Source organism: Sminthopsis crassicaudata, chromosome 4 (assembly GCF_048593235.1).
Source record: "Sminthopsis crassicaudata isolate SCR6 chromosome 4, ASM4859323v1, whole genome shotgun sequence".
NCBI classification, from domain to species: domain Eukaryota; kingdom Metazoa; phylum Chordata; class Mammalia; order Dasyuromorphia; family Dasyuridae; genus Sminthopsis; species Sminthopsis crassicaudata.
Window position 1 is genome coordinate 442532782 of NC_133620.1, and position 19578 is coordinate 442552359.

Consider the following 19578-nt stretch of genomic DNA (forward strand, 5'->3'; position numbering starts at 1 on the left):
TTTTTTTTTTTTTTATAGAGTATAGATCAGGATTTGAAGGCTTTTCCATTTCTGAAATACTGTTATTCTCTAATTTGCTCCTAGTATTGATGACAGTGTTTCCCTTTACAAGGTAAAATTCCCTTAAAGTCAAAATGTCAATAATGTGTGAATTCAGTGTCTCTCATGATTGTTCTCATTGATTTTTTTATCTTCCCTGTGGCCACAGCACACTTTGGGCATTAACCCAGAGTCTTTGTTCCATGAGAAGGAAGAGTAAGGAATTAAGCTTCAACTTCATTGTAGCACTGTTTGCAGGATAGTATAGGTGGAACTCACTGGTGGACAGAACAATTTCAGTCTCAGGGTAAGATTCTGTAGGACTAGTAAGGTTCCTAGAAAAGGTGTGACCTACTAGAGAGAATGTAAAGTAGCCTTTTGTATGTGTGTATATGATTAAATAAAGTCTGTTCAATATTTTATTACCCTAAGTTTTCACATGAGCGTTAAGAACTATCATATATAAGCCAAATTCTAATGTTTCTGGGAAAAACCCTGGTAAAGCACAAAGATCCACAGATATACATTGGGAAGTCCCCAAGACTGAAGCTGCTACACATCAGATTACATTCATGATGAGCCTGATAAGAGGATACTACTGAGGTAGAAAAGGCCCTTATGCTGTAGGCAGGCACTGTCGTTGGTGAGAAATAAGGAGCCTCTGAAGATTTTTGAACAGAAGAATGACAAGACTAGCTCTATACACTTTAAGAGATTATTCTGTATATTTGTTATAAGGATTCTGTTTTTATTTTATTCTTTTAAATTGGAAGGGAAGGGAATGCTTATTATTAGAAAAATAAAAATTTTATTTTAAAAGATTATTCAGTCCAGGGTATAAAAGAACAGATTGGAGGAGAAATAAGAGTGGTAACAAGAACTATAATAAGTATGTTATACATTTTTGTCCAATGACCAACAAGTTAAATTTTTTTTTAAACATTCTTATTTAAAATTTTCAGTTCCATATTCTCTGTCATCTTTCAGCCCCTCTTTAACCCATTGAGAAAGCAAGAAATAGGATAGTATTATGCATGCAAAGTCATGCAAAATGTATTTCCATATTAGCCATGTTGCAAAAAGAAAAAAGAAAAATGTGGAAAATTAAAGAAAATATGCTTTAATCTATTAAGAAAAAGAAAAAGAAATATAGTAATCCAGCTAAATTATAGCAGTGAAAATAGAGTTCAACAGATGTTGTAGAGATGGAATTAAGAAGTCTGGGTAACTAAATGAAGGAGTGGGAAAGGGGAAAAAATCAAAAAGATAATCCTGAGAATATGAACATGGAAAACTAAGTGAATTGTGGTGGCAATGACACACATTATATAATGATGAAATGTAGAACTTGTTTTGGACATGTTAAGTTTGAGGTATGAGTGCATTCCAGGCAGAAGTGTCTGATCAGCAGATTACTCAGACGAGAGGTCAAGGTCAATAATTTTGTGCACTACCATCTATATGATAGTGGTACTTGAAGCTGTAAGAATTACTGAAATTAGAAGATGACGCATAAGAAAAGCACATATATATATTTTTTTTTTATTTTAAGAGATTTATCAATGAAGGAGAGAAGGAAAATGTGAAAAGAGCTAAATGGTTCAGAAGTATACATTTTTTTGGATTGGAGAGATCTGAAAGTGTTTGTGGGGTAGATGGGAAGATACCAATTATGAGAATAAAGTTGAAAATTCATGAGAGTGAGCAGATCCCAGAGAAAACAGAAATCGGATCAAGATGAAATTCCCTGTTTCCAGGGAATTTCTTCATGTGAGTCTGACTTCTCTATTCAGAAATCTTCAGTGATTGTCTTTGGCTTCTGGGGTAAAATATAAATTTCTTAACCTGGCTTTTAAAACCTCCTAAACCTGGGTTCCTGCCAGCCTTTCCATAATTCTTTTACATTATTACTGTCCTTCACTCAGTCTGAGTTCCTTCTTAATTGAACTTCTGGTGGTTCCTCGAGGCAGAAAGATAGGAGGTTCACATCAACCTTTTTTTTTTTTTTAAGAAACAATTTTATCCAAGAGAATGACAAGGAAACAACCTACCAAAATCTATAGGATACAAACCAGTTATTAGGGGATGTAAATGTCTCTCTCTTCATCACAAGATCATTGGTGAAAACATTTTTACAGTTAAAGGTTCTGATAAAGGCCTCATCTCCAAAATATACAGAGAATTGACTTTAATTTATAAGAAATCAAGCCATTCTCCAATTGATAAATGGTCAAAGGATATGAACAGACAATTTTCAGATGATGAAATTGAAACCATATCCACTCATATGAAAGAGTGTTCCAAATCACTATTGATCAGAGAAATGCAAATTAAGACAACTCTGAGATATCATTACACACCTGTCAGATTGGCTAAGATGACAGGAACAAATAACGATGAATGTTGGAGGGGCTGTGGGAAAACTGGGACACTGATGCATTGTTGGTGGAGTTGTGAAAGAATCCAACCATTCTGGAGAGCAATCTGGAATTATGCCCAAAAAGTTATCAAAATGTGCATACCCTTTGACCCAGCATTGCTGTTATTGGGCTTATATCCCAAGGAAATACTAAAGAAGGGAAAGGGACCTGTATGTGCCAAAATGTTTTTGGCAGCTCTTTTCGTAGTGGCTAGAAGCTGGAAGATGAATGGATGTCCATCAATTGGAGAATGGTTGGGTAAATTATGGTATATGAAGGTTATGGAATACTATTGCTCTGTAAGAAATGACCAGCAGGAGGAATACAGAGAGGCTTGGAGAGACTTACATCAACTGATGCTGAGTGAAACGAGCAGAACCAGAAGATCGCTGTACACTTCAACAATGATACTGTACGAGGATGTATGCTGATGGAAGTGAATATCTTCAACATAGAGAAGAGCTAATCCAATTCCAATTGATTAATGATGGACAGAACCAGCTACATCCAGAAAAGGAACACTGGGAAATGAGTGTAAACTGTTATTTTTACCTTCTGAATCCAATTCTTCCTGTGCAACAAAAAATTCGGTTCTACACACATATATTGTTTCTAGAATATACTGTAATATATTTAACATGTATAAGACTGCCTGCCATCTGGGGGAGGGGGTTGGGGGACGAAGGGAAAAAATCTGAATAGAAGTAAGTGCAAGGGATTATGTTGTAAAAAATTACCCATGCATATGTACTGTCAAAAGAAAAGTTATAATTATAAAATAAAATAAAAATTAAATTATTAAAAAAAAAAAAAAAAAACGAGATCATTGGTGCTGGCATCAATCATCTCATTGTTGGAAAGAGTCATATTCATCAGAGTTGATCATTATATAATGTAGATGTTGCCATGTATAATAATGGCCTGGTTCTGCTCCTTTCATTTAGCATCAGTTTATATAAGTCTTTCCAGGTCTCTCTAAAATCATCCTCCTGATCATTTCTTTTTTTTTTTTTTAATTTTATAATTATAAAATTTTTTGACAGTATATATGCATGAGTAATTTTTTTTTATAGCATTATCCCTTGTATTCATTTTTCCAAATTTTCCCCTCCCTCCCTCTACTCCCTCCCCTAGATGACAGGCAATCCCATACATTTTACGTGTGTTACAGTATAACCTAGATACAATATATGTGTGTAAATCCAATTTTCTTGTTGCACGTTAAGTATTAGATTCCGAAGGTATAAGTAACCTGGGTAGATAGACAGTAGTGCTAACAATTTACATTCACTTCCCAGTGTTCCTTCTCTGGGTGTAGTTGTTTCTGTCCATCATTGATCAGCTGGAAGTGAGTTGGATCTTCTTTATGTTGAAGATATCCACTTCCATCAGAATACATCTTCATACAGCATTGTTGTTAAAGGTTCACATCAATCTTAAAGACATTTATGAGCCTACTATGTGCTAAATATGGTGGATAGAAAGAAAAAACGAAATCATTATGACCCTTAAGGAGCTGATTATTTGCTGGAGCATATACACAAATAAGGATAGAAAAACAAAATTTGAGGAGTAAGACCATACTAACAAATGAGATTTTGCTTGAAGGAAAGAATTTCAAGATTGTAATAATATTTTTAAAAGATAATAATGTCTAAGATATGACCATGTTTTTGTGTAGAGAAGTAACATAGAGAAGATTATTGGTATCAAGCAATTATATCATAAAACTATAAGAGGACTTGTCATGAGGAATATTGGATCATAGTCGGGAAGAAGAAGAACAAAATACAAAAGTCATTGGAAAGATCTGGAAGAATGGCCAGGTGGTCTTAAAAGATGGATGGAGGGAGAGAGATGGCTAGATTAGATAGAGACCATTTATTTATTATATGCTTGTTACATACTAGGCAATCTGCTAAGTCCTAGGGATATAAAAACAAGCAAATATGACAGTCTCTTTCCTAAAGAAGTTGATATTCTAATTGGAGAAAGAACATGAGAAGGGGAGCAAAAAAGTACTGATGCATGCCTGAGGCTAAGGTAGCATGTGTGAAGAAATCCAGAGAGTGAGCCCAGGCAGCTACTTTCACTGACCCCCAAAGAAGAAAGACATTGAAGGATATGTAAGAATAATGATCTAGAGCTGGTTATGTGAAACACAAAGCTGCTTCCTAGCCTTGTAGTTTGGATGAGTAAGAGAAAGAATGATCACTAGGGAAAAGGAGAAGGCTTGTAATAGCTTCAGGAGAGACCCAGATTTGAGTGATGATGAGTTTATTGATAATGGAGTTAATTGTTAGGCCAAAATTAGCACAAGCAACAGAGAATCTATCCATACTTTGTTGTATTTCAGCTTTGGAGGGTACACTGAATGTACAATCATTGCCCCCCCCCAAAAAAAAATCACCAACACTCTCTCCACTTTAATTTTGGCTTCGACTTTTCCAAGCTGAAGAATTTACTGTTAGTGCAGTAGCTATGTTTGTTCTCATTGCAGGCATTTAAAAACATGGCAGAAAAAATGCTCTAAAAAGCATGAGAACAAGCACACAGCCTTGTTTCACTTCCTTGGTGACTGGGAAAGCTCTGGAGCATTGTCCAGAACCAGGGCAAAAATACCATCATTAAATTGATATACTATATTAAAAAACTTCTCTGGGCAACCAAATTTTGACATACTCATCCATATACGGAACTATCAGTTACAACAAATGGAGAAGTTTTGAATGCTGTAGATAAGTTCACTTACCTTGGCAGTTTACTTTCCAGAGATGAACATAATGATAATGAAATTGATACGTGCATTACCAGAGCTAAGTCAGTATTTGGGAGACTCCAAAGGAAAATGTGGGAGAAAAGAGGTATTAAGACTGACTACCAAACTGAAGATCAAGAAGCTGCTATACTGACCTTACTGTTTTATGAAAGCACCATATCATGAAACTGAATTGCTTCCATTTGAATTGTCTTAGGAAGATTCTGAAGATACTAGACACCGAGGTCCTTGTTGAACTAATTTTCAAAGCATTCACACTATTGCAGAGAGTGCAACTCTGTTGAGTTGGCCACGCTATTTGAATTGAATGCTAAATATATGTACCAAAAAAAACCTATTTTGAGATCTCACACAGGGCAAATCCTAACAAGATGGTCAAAAAAAAAAAAAAAAAAAAGAAAGAAAGAAAGATACAAGAATATCTTCAAAGTCTCTCTTAAGAACTTTAGAATCGATTTCAGACATGGGAGACACTGGCTCAGGACTGCCAGCATGTTATGACCTCATCAGAGAAGGTGGGGTGTTCTGTGAGCAAAGCAGAATTAAATGAGCCCAAAGGAAATGCAAAATTGACTGTTAGAGAGTCCATCCAAATGGTCACAGGGATTATTTGTGTCCAATCTCTGGCAGAGCATTCCATATTCATATTGGTCTGATCAGCCACAGTCTACACACTAACTACACACACAGAATGTCATTTTGGTCCTCTCCAAGAATGAAGGACAGCCAGTGATGGAGTAGGGGCCAAAGGATTCCAAGTGGTTTGTAGGTGAACCAAGTTCAAGTAGAACTGTGGAAAGGGGTTACTAATTAGGATATGGGCTAAGGTTTGGGAGAAACCTGTATGCAACTTGTTCCAAGGCTTTTTAACCAGGATTGGAGAGATAGTGTAATAGGAATTAAGTTGTAGTAATGTACCCTTCTTTGGCAAAACCTCATCAGTAGAGAATTTACAGTTAACCAGACTAAGAATTTGAAAATTTATGACTCCATCAGGTTTCCTCTCCTGGTGTTCTTCTGTTGATAGAATTGTTGGGTCTTCCTAGTGTTAGGTAAGGTCTATCAAGTATATGAGCAGCTTCTTTGGGGATAATTCCTCCAAGTTTGTTTTATGTTATTGAGAGATAAACCACAGGGAAATAATTGAACAATAAAATTGTGATATTTCAATGTATTGTATTGTTAAAAATATTGTTAAGAATGGATATGAGGAATACCAAGAAGCATGAAGACATGAATTGACATAATTATAAGAACAAAGTACATATTGATTACAACTATGTAAAAAAAAAAAAAAGTAACAGTAACAAAATTTTAAGTATACATGTACACAAAAGATCAGATAGAGAAATATGTTACATTGTCACAGCTATTATATTTTAAATATCCAGAGGTTGTGGCTTTATTTGTATTTTTATTTGTTCATTTGTAGTAAGATTTAAATTTTCATTTAAAAACTCGAAAAAGTGAACATGAATTTTCAAAGAATATTTCTCATCTTATGTATGTTTTGTGTGTATTATTAGTATTTCTCTATTTGCACATAAACATCTAGAGGATAAGAAACTGACTGTAAGATTTTAAAAGCTTCTTGCAGACAGAAATTTCTTTTTATCCCCAATTGTAGTATTTGTAGTTTAATATGCATAATAGGATACATAGTGCCTATTCAAATATTTGTACACATTAAGTAATTTTCTTTGTAGATTAGCATACTACATGAAAACAGGAGCTTTTTATTGGTGAGTGCCTTTGTGTAGTTCTTATATCTCCCTCTCTTTTTTTCTTTCCCAGGTCTTCCTTCAGAGATCCAACCTTACAGCAGAGCTGGATGCCTTCTGCCAAGCTCGTGGCTATGATGCCCTTGTTGCAATGACGATCACTTTCAACCCTCATAATGAGCCAGTGAGGCATCTGGTTGTTTTCTGTCCTAGCATGGACCTGCAGAATACTGTGAGTCTGCAGCCTTTCAACTTAACTTTTGTCTAACATAGGGTTTTGGAACTCTTTTGGCAGCTCTTCTCCAGTCTGAGTTGGTCCTGTGTACAGAAATCCCCCTTGAACTAGATCCTGATTTTTTTGTTTGGAATGTTACAGAATTTATAGCCTTCTCTTAGCTATTGATGGCAAGAAAGGTTACAATAGAAATGTGAATTAGAGTCTCTTCCTTTGGGGAACTTTAAATCTATTTGAATAGAGCTATTCTAAATTTATAATCAGGCCTGGGTTCTACTCTTTACTTACTCTTAACTTTACTCTTAATTGTATCCCTCAAAGTATCTCCCCTTCAGATCTCACTTGCCTCCTTCTATATCTGATTCTGTACTATCCCCTGTAAAATTCAGGTGAATTTTCCTCACCATGAAAGAATGATTTAGGTTATGAAACATAGGATAAGATTCTTATAGAAAGAATTTTGAGAGGATTGACTTGGCTCCTTTCCCAATCATTTTATTAATCACCTGGCTTCACCTGGCCCTTTTCTGACCTTTTAATGGTTATTGATCAAGTCAGAAAATTTTTAAGCTATATAGAAGGCAAAGGGAGTCTTGTGGCCATATGAGATGCTAAGGATTGATCTAATCATTTAATTAAGTATATCCATACTTTTTTTGGTTGGTCTTGCTCTCTTGGTTCTCCCTCTCCCGTATTCCCAGCTGCCCGGTCTGGATGATTTGATTCAGACTCTGAAGGCAGAGTATTAGGGGAAGCATTCCCTAATTCCCTTTGTTCCCCTTACTATTATTGAGTCCAAGGCTGTTCTTTCTCCCTTCTCAGATTGTGCTAAACCATGTATCTCATCCAGATTGCTCGCTTGGGAGTCTGGTTTTCATTATTCTCAGTCTGCTCTACCATATCCTCTTTTCCCTTGCATTTTATTATTCATTCCAGCTCTATGATGTCTTTTCTTTATTCTCCAGATAAGTGCTTCTCTCTCCATAGCTAGAAAGAGGCATAAAATCTCAAGCATGAGATTTTTGTCTATAGGATGAAGCTATTTTAGAAAGTATCAGCTTTATTTACCTTCATTATCTCCTTTTCTCTAGATCTGTGGAGCCTTGGAATGTTCACACTGTCCACCTCTGAATCTGACTCCAGCCCCAACTCCCAACCCTAACCTCAGGGCCTATTTCCAGGGAAATGCTCTTGCTTCTAGGAAAAAAGTTCTCCCCATTCTCAGAGATGCCCTATGGGCATATCCTAGTGCCATGAAGACACCTTCCGGGACGCCTGGGCCAGAAGGCTGCTCCCAGGAACAGATGGATGATGAATTGGACAAAGCCATCAATACCCTGATTCCTGAAATGACTCGAGATGAAGAGGAACCTGTGCTTCCCCCAACACCCATGAACAGCTTAGTAGATGAGTGCCCTCTGGATCGGGGATTACCTAAACTCTCTGCTGAGGCTATCTTTGAGAAATGTAGCCAGATCACAATGGCACGTTCTTCTGAGAGTCCTCCCCAGAAGAAGAAGTGACCTAGGGGGTGGGAATGGGGGAAGTTGCAGAACATAATGGGAGAGGATACCCAGCCTAGCTTGAATGCATGATTTGGAATGTGTAGGGAATTTCTGTGATTCTCTCATTGCTCCAGGACCCAGGTACACTATTCACATAGATGTGGAAGGAGATGGAAGTGAAAGGAGATCTAATGGCTGTAGGGATGGTTTTCTACCTTCCCCATCAATTTGCCACCAATCAACAATGTTCTTTATTGATTCTGGGAAATCTGCACTGACCTCACTCTTTTACAACCCAGGGATATAGCATCTCAGACAGAGACCTGTGAAAAGATAGATATTAAGAGGAAGAAAGAAAGAAATGTTAGCAGATGAACTCCAGCAATGCTCTCAACCCCTATCTGAACTAAGACAGGGTACTTCACATGTAACTGAGGGAAGAATCCATTTGTTCAGGAAGTATTTGACTGTGTTTAATTCCATGCTAGGTAGAACAGTGGGGCTTTGGAAACTTACAGAGTTTTCAGCCTAGTTATGATACCTAGGAGCATGATTTTTCTTTCTGCCAGGATTGAGATGGTAGTGTTTAACTCGGAAGTTAAATTTCTTTTTAACTGGTTGCATAAAATTGGCTGTGGACTTTCTCCAGCACTGCAGAGGATTGTGCTTGAGGTTAGATAATTAGTCTCACTTTACTGAGCAGGTTACCAGGCTTTAGGGTTCTTCTGATCTCCTTTTCCAGAGTGCCAGGGGTTCTTAAAGATTAGCGTCTGTTCACACCTTTGAGCAGTAATCAGTGAATCATTGTCACCTTCAAAAGACACTTTTCTCTCCAACAGTAAAACTGAAGCAGTGGTTCATCTCTTTGTGTTTCTATTTATCTCTCATCTGTCTTTTGTTTCTCTCTTCCTTTGCCATCATTTTCTTTTATGTTTCTTACATCTTTGTCAGGTTTCCTCCCTCTTCATTTACAAGAACAGTTGATGTTGTGGAAGAATTGGACTTAAAAGTCAGGAGGTTTGATTTCTACTGACTTTGGATTTTATTTTTATGGATGCTCTTTTTATTTACATCTGAATTTGTTTTTATATTAATGAATGTATCCCACCTCACTCTTCTACCTAATGAACCATCCTTTGTAACAAAGATTTAGAAAAAAAGAAAACCCAGGTCTTGACTGTCACTCAACTTTGTTGAATGTTTCTTCCTATGTAAAATGAAATAACATTCACTGAATGATCCGTAAGATTTCTTCCAACTTTTAAGTCTTTTATCTGTCCCTTTATTTTTCTGTCTTTTCTCCATCAATTTTCACTTGAGAATGGGAAGTGGGAACATTTTCCCATTTTCCAACTCAGCCCAGCAAGGTCCTGTTTTGCTGAGGAGTGTGTGTGTGTGTGTGTGTCTGTGTGTGTGTGTGTGAGAGAAAGAGAGAGATATTAGGCCAAAGGACAGCCTCATGTAGCATATACAAGTATATGAATCATACCATATCTTAGTAATCTAACTAGAAGCAGCCTATCACTGACTCGCATGTGATTGATTCATCCCTGTGTTCTTCCCCTTTAGTGCCCTCTTGTTCCCCTTCAATAGGCCTGCTTCCCTTCCAATTCTCCATGTTCCCAGACAACCAGAAAAGGTGCTGCCATTAACTTAACTATTTAGGTACCTCCCACCCTTTGGCATGACATTGTTGCTCAGAGAGAACGTGTGTGTGTGTGTGTGTGTGTGTGTGTATAGGGAGGTTGTTTATTTGAAGGATGTCTGCAATCAAATAAAAGATAAAAAGCAAGGCATAATCACTGAACCAAAGGAATTTGTGTTTTGTAATTGTGGGAAGTTTTATTTTGCACTTTGTTAAAGTATTAAATGCATTTTTCCTGTCCTGTGTCATTTTGTCTTTAAAACAAAAAAACAAACTTGCATTTCTCTCCTTTGCCTTCCTCCTGTGAACCTCATCCTTCCCCCCCCCCCCATCTGCAGTGTGCATGGTCAGTGCCTTTGTCCCTACCCATTTCCAACTCTCTTTATCTATTCCTAAAATAAACAGTGCCATCTTCTAGAGCCTTTTTCTCTGTTAATAAAGGCCTACACCCTTTTCTACTCTACCCAGTCTTACTTAACTTAGGAAGGCTGCCAAGAATCATCCTATCAATTATGGGACTGAGGAGAGGGACATAAAGAAATATTTGCTTTCTCTTAAGCATCTCCAGAGGGCCACGGGGCTGAGAAAGGAAGAAGGCCAGTTGTTCACATGCACAGATTCTCACTCTGCCCCAAACTACCTATACCTTGGAAATCAAGTCTGGGAATCAGCACCTTCTTCCCACCCACCTGCTCCCCACACCCCTGCATAGGAGGAGGATTTTCTTTGGGCAAGCCTCTCTGGGAGGGGAGGTGGCAAAACCTGTTTGAAGATGAGTTTACTTCCCTCTACCTCCTCCTTTGGAGTCACTGAGACAGCAGCACAGAGGGAAGAGGTAATAGGGGATGGGGAACTTCTCCCATTCCTCATCTTAGGTGTGACGATGGGAACGTTAGAGGAACCAAGAGATCTGGGGTAAGTGCTGGGCCTCCCCCTCTCACCTGGCTGCCTCTTGAAAACCTGGTGTCATTGGTCTGGAGGGGATGTCTCTTTAAATTCCAATAATTTGACTCGTAAGCCAAAGCTCAGGATGGTTTCATATAGGAGATAGGACAAAATCATTCTTTTTGGCTGAGAACAGGGATGGTTTTAAATAGAAAAGCATAGAGACAGGTGGATAGAAAGGACCCCAGAAGAACTTCCTCAAAATGGGAGAGCATGAGGACTCTATCCATGCTTTCAATTCTGATTCACTCTCCAAAACAAAGACACTGGGACCAGCACCTTCATGGTTTTTCTGTTCCCATTCCATGTTGCCCTATGCCTCTATTTCCCCACAAAAGGTTGGGGAAAGGAAGGCCTGTCATCTTCCACAAATTTAAGGTTACATCTGTCCTGGATTCAGGCTACTTGCAATGTGGGTCACCTCTCACCATAACTTTGTAGGGAAGGTGGGGGGAGGAACTGAGTTAGAGAGGTGTAAAATACATTAAGTTATACTCCTTCCTACTTCTGTTGCTAAAAACAAAGAGTAGGGATAAACTGGTTCACCTAGAGGGTGGGGACAGGCTTCTGGCTGGATTCTCTTACAGATCTGCCATTTGTGCCTTTTGCTGCTTCCTCCTACTCCCAAGAGTAATGCTGCCCCACTAATCACCTCTCAATTCCTTTGTACTTTGGCAATGGTCTCAGGGCTGGAGAGAAAGTGGAAGAGCTGGGACCATCGCTGAGATTTGGGGAAGTGGAATTGGAGGAAGAGTGGCAAGATGAAGAGTTCCCCCGGTGAGAGAATGGGGAAAGAAAGTGGAGTTAGAATGTATGGGAGCAAAGATGGGGAGATGGAAGGGACAAAGTCAAGATGGGAAGAGCATGGCTGATAGGATCCCATTCCTCATTTCTTCCTGGTCCCTTCATCCAATTAATTCCTCACATCCCAGACTGCTCCCTGAGGAGATCAATTCCTCTGAAGATCCAGAGGACAATGGAGAGGGCACCCAGATAGGTAAGGTCAGACAAATCGTGGTTGGTACTGTGGGAAGGGAGTGCCTCTCTTGTCCTCGTGTCCCTTCTGTCAGTTCCACCCTCTTCCCCTCCCCCTTGCTTTTTCCAGACTCTTTAATCTAGCTTCCTTTTCCCTCTCTTCAGTTTTCTTCTCCCTGTCACCCCAGGTCCCTTAAGCACATTAGCACTATGTGGTAGGCGTCATATGCGGAAGCGCCTTTCAGCCCCAGAGCTCCAGCTGAGCTTGGGCAAGGATGTAGGAGATAAAGAAGTCTCTCCCAGCCACTCCACACCTTCTTCACCACATGATAGCACTGACCTAGATGTGGATGATTTGGAAACACCCTCAGACTCCAGCGGGCACGAATTTGAGTGGGAAGGTAGGTACTTGAAGTTAAGAACTAAGCTAGAATAACAACTGGGAGAATGAATGGAGTGGGAGAGAAAAACAAGGCTAATAAATTGGGGCATAGCTGGTGGAGCTGAGAAATAATCACTGGAAGTTAACAGAATTGACCTAAGATTAAATGAGACTAAGGATGGGGTTCATGAACTGGCCAACTGAAATGGGCAATTTCAGTGAAGTAATTGGTTCTCATTGATGGTCTTCAAGAAGAGGCTGGATGACCCCTTGTCAGGAATGTTCTAGAGGGGATTTTTTGGGTGGTAAAAAGTTGGACTAGATGGCCTCTAGGGTTCCTTGAACCCTTTTTTGAATTCTGTGAATTAAAAGACTAGTTAGTGAGGGGCTTGTCTGGCAGATTCATTGTCAGAGACAAGAAACATTGTTCAATAAAAATTGTACCATATATGAAGTCAGAAGACCTCAATTTGAGGTTTTCTCTCTGGGTCTCAAAGGAAAATTAGGAGACCAAACTAGATGATCTTTAAGGTCTCTAATACTAAATGTTTTGATCCTTATGAAAAGGACCAAACATGGATAAAAATGGGAATGGGGCTAATAATGGGTAAAGCCAACAGAACCAGCTAGTGTGTGTGTGTGTGTGTGTGTGTGTGTGTGTGTGTGCGCGTGTGTGCATGCATTTTTATAATTCAAATGTATTGCACTTATCTGTACAATATGCACACACATATACATACATAAATATATGTATATTTGTAAGACCTTTATATTCAAGGGGCCATAATAGTAGTTAGTGGACACGTTAAAATTAGGTAACTGAGCTGGAAATGACTTCATTTGCTCCCTAAATGGAGCAAAGTCATCAATTGTCCCCACTGTGCGCTCAACTCTAGATATATTCAGAAAGAGTTGGGGAATATGGATTGAAATGGGACAATAGGGAGATGAATGAGAATAAAACAAGTGGTCAGGTCATTGTGCTTCTGTTACACTCAAGAGTAATGAGGAATGCATTCATACAATCATTCCTGTCTCTTTTAGATGAGCTTCCCCAAACAGAGGGCCTGGGGGCAAGTGAAGCAGCTGAAAGACTGGGCCAGGGTTGTGTGTGGGATATGGCTGGGGAAGATGGCCATCGTGTGAAGGTGTTCCGAACAGGACATCAGGAGCTTCGAGTAGATATGACAATCATTGAACCCTATAAGAAGGTCCTGTCTCATGGAGGTAACAGATGACAAAAGGATAAATATAGGAGCTGGGTTCTTTATAATTAATAATATTTAAGCTGAGAACCATCAGTTCCCTCTATCATTCTAATTTACTCAATGCTCTGTCCCTTTCCCACTTGGTCTGCTCTCAAGCTACTTCTCTCAGACTTCACTAATTCTCTTTTCCTTCCTGTCTCTAATCCTATTCTCCCCAGGTTACCATGGTGATGGCCTCAATGCTGTTATCCTTTTTGCTTCCTGCTACTTACCTAGAAGCAGCATCCCTAACTACAGTTATGTCATGGAGCACCTCTTTAGGTGAGAAGGGAAGCCTGAAAAACTGGGAAGAGTGGACTGAGGGAGGGAAAAGGAATCAGGAAGATCTCAACCTAATCAGTAATTAGCTTCACACTACTTTCTCCTTTTCACTGCCCCTCTCTCTTCACCAGGTACATAGTGGGGACTCTAGAACTACTAGTTGCTGAGAATTACCTGCTTGTCCATCTGAGTGGAGGAACCAGCCGAGATCAGGTACCTACTCTGAGCTGGATCCGCCAATGTTACCGTACCCTGGACCGACGGTGAGGAACTTGGAAAGATCTTACCCACCCATTCCTTTCTTCTCTGATCCCATTTCTTTCTCCCCCCAAAATGTCCCTCACGATGCCTCTCTCTTCCCTTTCCTTTTCTCCTCTGCCTTTTCCCAAATATCCCTCCTCTGATTTATATTTTCTCTGTCCCTGCTTTTCAGGCACTTGTTTCCCTTTCCTCTCAGCCTTCCATATTTTCTTTCACTAGATGAATCTGTGCCATTGGAGTTCTTGTATAAGAACTCAAGGGAATTAAAAGAATGCAAGAGGGAGCAGAGGAGACCCAAGAATGAGGAAGAAAGTAGTCAGCTTCAGAGAGAGGAGTCCAGAGAATAGCAAACTGAAAAGTTGTGGGACACAAGTTGGAGTGGATTGGGGACAGGAGGCATTTCAGGAATTTCTTTAGTATGAGAAGGGCATGAAAGACAAAAACAGAAGTGAGGGCCTCAGGGTGCAGCTGAGAGGATGAAGATTAGGCCCTCAAAGAAATATTCCTAATGGAGGACTAGAAATGAATGTTGATTAAAGAGGGGATGATTTGGAAGGTCCAGAAGAGACATCCTTCTGGGTTTGGGGCTCAGATCAAGAATGGGATTATTACACACTTTTTGCTTCAGACTCCGAAAAAACCTTCGAGCTCTGGTGGTTGTGCACGCCACCTGGTATATGAAGGCACTTCTGGTGATGCTCCGGCCTTTTATCAGGTATTTATCTCTAGGGATATGGACTTCTTGCTTCTTAGATCCATTGCCCCTTCCTCTTTCTCACATTCAGGGTCCGTACTTTCCCTTCACCCTTCTGGCTCTAACCATACTTTCCTGTCAACCACTAGCAGACCTCCCTTGTCTATAAAGATGTGTGAGAGGTCCTTCTCTAATCTTAAATATATGTGACCTTTCTTCTTTCCTGAGTTCCAAGTTTAGCAGAAAGGTTCGTTTTCTGGACAGTCTAGGAGAGCTGGCCCAGCTCATCTCCTTGGAACATATCCACATCCCTGATGCCGTTAGACAGTGAGTTCTAGGAGGGACTTCGAGGGTGGGAAAAAAGAAGGGAATAAACAGGCAGAATCTTGTGGAGAGATAAGAAGTGGAAGTCCTAGTTCTTAACCTTCTGAACTTCACACTTAAAACTTAATCAGGAGTCCCAGCACTCATGAGAAAGTGACTTGGGAATTCTCTGTATCTGGTGTGTTGGGTACAGGCTGGGTAAAATCCCAGGGAGACAATACAGAATGGCCAGAGGAGGATAGGGTTAGAAGAGAAGGCTCTCCTGAAGTGAGCTTGGGAGGATGGGAGGAACAATGTTTATGGGATCTCAGACTGACAACTAGAAGGGACCTCAAGGTCACGTACTCTCTTCTCTCTCTGTTCAGGAGGGCGCTGAAGTCTAGAGATTTGGGAGAGTGAGCGCAAAGCCCCATTTGAAACCAAAATCCAGTACGTGGGGGAGACTGATCATAGTTTTGAGAGGATATGGAGAGCAGCCAAGGAGTAGAGAAAACTAGAAAGGATTCAGACGTTTATTTACCAGATTCACTCCTTCATTCAAGTTCTAGTAGGTTAGGATATGATGCTCCGCTCTGTCCTTTCTCTCTCCCTGCAACCTAGGCTGGACAAGGATCTGCATGGCTCCAGAGGAACCTAACACATACCTGGATTGGATAACGGGCCCACAAACCAAAGGAAGAGTCTGCCCTCAAGCTCCTGAATTGATTTACTCTCGCTTTTATATACTCCCCAATTTATATACTCTCCTTCTCTGTCTCTGTCTCTTTCTCTCTCTTCCCTAACCCATTCATCCATTTTGGATTTTGCTTTCCAACTCTTCCAAGTGTTCTTACCTAACAAACCCCAAGCAAGCTGGCCACTTTCCCCTTTACGTTTAAGCCTAAGGAATGGGCTGGACAATGGGCAGCTTCGGACTTACTGCCTGCAGCCGTACTGGGTCCGGGACTCTCCCGGCATAAGGAGCTGCCTCTCAGCCTGGGCCAGTGTCTCTGTTCTTTATCTTCGTCAAATTCAGATATACAGCTGCAGCTTAATAAAGTGAGTTACGAGAGAGGACTCGGTTTTGTGAAGGAAACCTCCCCGATCCCCAGTGACAGCCAGTCTCTTTGCCCACTGAGCCCACCCGCACGGCTTGGGGAAAGGGGCGCTCCGGGGCAGGACCAAGCGGAGACAAAGATGCCATAGGTCGGGGCAGGGGTGGGAGTTCTGAGGCTAGGGCCTGCGGTTTCCACGCAACGCCCCAGGGGAAGCGTCTCGAGCTGCCGGAGGGGCCCATTTCCCCCTCCCCTGGGGCGCTCGCGTCTTTCCCTCAGTTCAAACGAACCCGGGAGTCCGGAACGAAAAGGGAGGGAGGGAGAAAGAAGCCGAGCCCCTGTCCCTTCCCGACCCTCCCCTCTCTTCGCCTCCAAACCGCCGAGAAACCCGTCCTCCCATGATCCCCAGCGACCGCGCGCTACTCTGGGCCCTGTGGCTGTTCCTGGGGGCCCGGGCGGTAAAAGCCAGGGTCCTGGTCCAGAGCCAGCCCGGAGCGGACTGGGCTGGGGGCGGCGAAGGGGACACCGTCACAGCGGGGATCCTGACCAAGGGCTGGCCCAGCATCGTGAAAAGGGATGAAGCTGCTTCGGTGGGGAGGACGCGAAATCGCGAGGAAGAAGGCAAGCCGGCAGCTCCCGCCGCCGCCAAGCTCCCGGCAGCCTCGACGTCCTCGGTACCCGGGAACTGGGAAGGGAGGGGCCTGAAGACAGCTCGGGAGTTAGACGGGGAAGAACAGCAGAAGGAAGACCCAGAAAATGACGAGGACTCAGCGCAGGAGACTGAGGACCCGGACCAAGAAGCTGACCAGATGGAGACGCAGGGGGAACATTACGAAGACCCAGGGCAGTATCAGGGCCAAGCGCAGGAAACGGAGCAAGAGCAGGACCAGGAACAGAGCGAGATCCAGGACTTAGAGGAGCAAGAGCAACAAAATGAGAGAGAGGGAGAGGAAGGAGGGCGGGGAGAGGCGCGAGAGCAGTTGCAGGGGCCCGAGGAGCAAAAGCGGGGGGAAGAGGGCCAAAGGCAAAAGGAGAGAGCCGGAGGGGTGGAGCACAGCCAGGACCAAGAGCTGAAGCAGATTCAGGTTCACGCGGAGGAGCAGCAGCAGCTGAAAGAGCTGGAACAGCAGCAGGAGCAGGAGCTGGAGCAGCAGCAGCAGCAGGAACTGGAGCAGCAGCAACAGCAGCAGCAGAATCTAGAGCTGCTGCAGCAGCAGCAAGAACTGGAGCACCAGCAAGAGCTGGAACAGCAGCAGCAGCAGCAGAAGCCGGAGCAGCAGCAGGAGTTGGAGAACCAGCAGGAGCCCGAGCAGCAGCAGCCGGAGCTGCAGCAGCAGCAGCAGGAGTTGGAGCATTGGGAGCCGAAGCAGCTGCGGCAGCAGCAGCAGAAGCTGAAACACAAGTTGGAAGAGCAGCAGCTGGAACAGCAGCAGCAGCAGCAGAAGCTAAAACAGGAAATGGAACAGCAACAGCTGGAACAGCAGCAGCAGCAGCAGGAACTGCAGCAGCAGCAGGAACTGCAGCAGCAGCAGGAACTGGAGCAGCAGCAGCAACTGGAACAGCAGCAACTGGAGCAGCAGCAACTGGAACAGCAGCAGCAGCAGCAGGAGCTGGAGCTGGAGCAGCAGCAGCAGCAGCAGGAGCTGGAACAGCAGCAGCAGCAGGAGCTGGAGCAGCGGCAGCAGCAGGAGCTGAAACAGGAGCTGGAACAGCAACAGCTGGAACAGCAGCTGCTGGTACAGCAGCAGCAGCAGCAACAGCAAGAGTTGGAGCAGCAGCAGCAACAGCAGGAGTTGGAGCAGCAGCAGCAGCAGGAGCTGGAGCAGCAGCAACAGGCGCTGCAACAGCAGCAGCAGCAGCAGGAGCTAGAGCAGCAGCAGCAGCAACAGGAGCTAGAGCAGCAGAAGCAGCAACAAGAGCTGGAGCAGCAGCAGCAGCAACAGCAGCTGGAGCAGCAGCAGCAGCAACAACAGCATCTGGAGCAGCAGCAGCAGCAACAACAGGAGCTGCAGCTGGAGCTGGAGCAGCAGCAGGAACAGAAGCCTGAGAAGCCGGAGCAGCCACATATTCAAGAGCAGCTGTGGGAGGATCAGTGGCAGCAACAGATTCAGAAACTGGCACGGGCACAAGCAAAGGAGCAGCAACAGATTCAAGGGCACATGCAGGAGAAGCAGGCTCCTAAGCAGGCAAAGATGGGTCTGGGCCCTGGGTCCAGGAGTAAGAGCTCAGGATTCTTCCCAGCCTGGGTCTCAGTGTGCCTGAACCATCACCAAGGGAACAGGAATTTTCCAACACAATTCCAGCTTCTCTGCGAGGGAAGCACCTAGTGATGCTGGCTTGGGGACCATGGCAATGTCATTGCCCCACAGGTATCATGAGCCGAGTTCGGGGAGGAAAGATTTTAGATTTCACTGGGCGTCTTAGATCTGGGGCCATGAGCCGCCTGGAGACTCAGCGCCAGCCCTGCACTTATGCCCTCTGCCACTGTAACCAAGAGAAGAAAGAGTGTCCTTTAGATCACGCCCTTTGCCGTTCCAGTGCCCCTGGTGCCTGCCAGCACCGTGCTGCTTTGGCCCCACTGGGGAGTCCAGAAGACAATGTCAATGAAACAACATTTTGGAAACAAGTCCGGGAAGGGCTGGAAGAAGTCTGGGTAGGACTCCAGTCCCTGATGACTAAGGAAAAAAGGGTGAGCCATCAGGAATCAATGCATGAATGAAAGAATGAGGCATTTACTATTAAGCACTTGCTATGTGTAGAGCACTGGGGATTAAGAAGACAGCCCCTGCTCTAAAGCTCTCTCATCCAATGAATTACCTGATCCATGGTTGTTACTAGTTTTATATCAATACATGATTTATCATCGTGTGCCAATTATTCATTGAAGTCAGCATTTTTAGATACTAGTTAAAAGATCAAATAGCTCTTGATTGGTCATTGACTAATCTTTGTGTTGGTCATCATAAATCACTGAAATTGTACAAAGCAATCATTGTACAGATTCTTAATAAATGGAAACTGATCCATTGATAATTCCTAGATGTGGATGGATCAATGATTTACCAATAAATATTCACCAGTCAGTGGCTG

At 42.5% G+C, this 19578-nt stretch overlaps 3 protein-coding genes across 8 annotated transcripts in view; all 3 read left to right on the plus strand.

Annotated features, from left to right (window-relative positions):
- Window positions 1-10584, plus strand: part of PRUNE1 (prune exopolyphosphatase 1) — a 55357-nt gene extending 44773 nt beyond the window's left edge. For all 5 annotated transcript variants that reach the window (XM_074265327.1, XM_074265328.1, XM_074265323.1 and 2 more), the window contains 2 exons: window positions 7033-7191; window positions 8286-10584. In XM_074265327.1, coding sequence (XP_074121428.1) covers window positions 7033-7191; window positions 8286-8717 — 591 coding nt within the window. In that variant the 3' untranslated portion in view covers window positions 8718-10584. The remainder of the gene's footprint in view (window positions 1-7032; window positions 7192-8285) is intronic.
- Window positions 10585-10756: 172 nt separating this feature from the next.
- Window positions 10757-16505, plus strand: BNIPL (BCL2 interacting protein like). 2 transcript variants are annotated; one of them, XM_074265339.1, is made up of 10 exons: window positions 10757-11259; window positions 11977-12066; window positions 12222-12286; window positions 12453-12665; window positions 13691-13873; window positions 14073-14175; window positions 14307-14438; window positions 15065-15151; window positions 15359-15457; window positions 16055-16505. In XM_074265339.1, the coding sequence occupies exons 1-10, from the start codon at window positions 11117-11119 to the stop codon at window positions 16089-16091; spliced, it is 1152 nt and encodes a 383-aa protein (XP_074121440.1). In that variant the 5' UTR covers window positions 10757-11116; the 3' UTR covers window positions 16092-16505. The 2 variants fall into 2 exon arrangements, 1 of the variants encoding a protein (XP_074121440.1); XR_012481676.1 differs by having other exon boundaries at window positions 15065-15457; window positions 16055-16103.
- Window positions 16506-16637: 132 nt separating this feature from the next.
- On the plus strand, window positions 16638-19516 carry LOC141541184 (uncharacterized). The gene is given in 2 exon segments (XM_074265354.1): window positions 16638-18734; window positions 18737-19516. Coding segments are annotated over 2 exon segments (2319 nt in total). The 5' UTR covers window positions 16638-16886; the 3' UTR covers window positions 19208-19516.
- The last annotated feature ends 62 nt before the right edge of the window (window positions 19517-19578 follow it).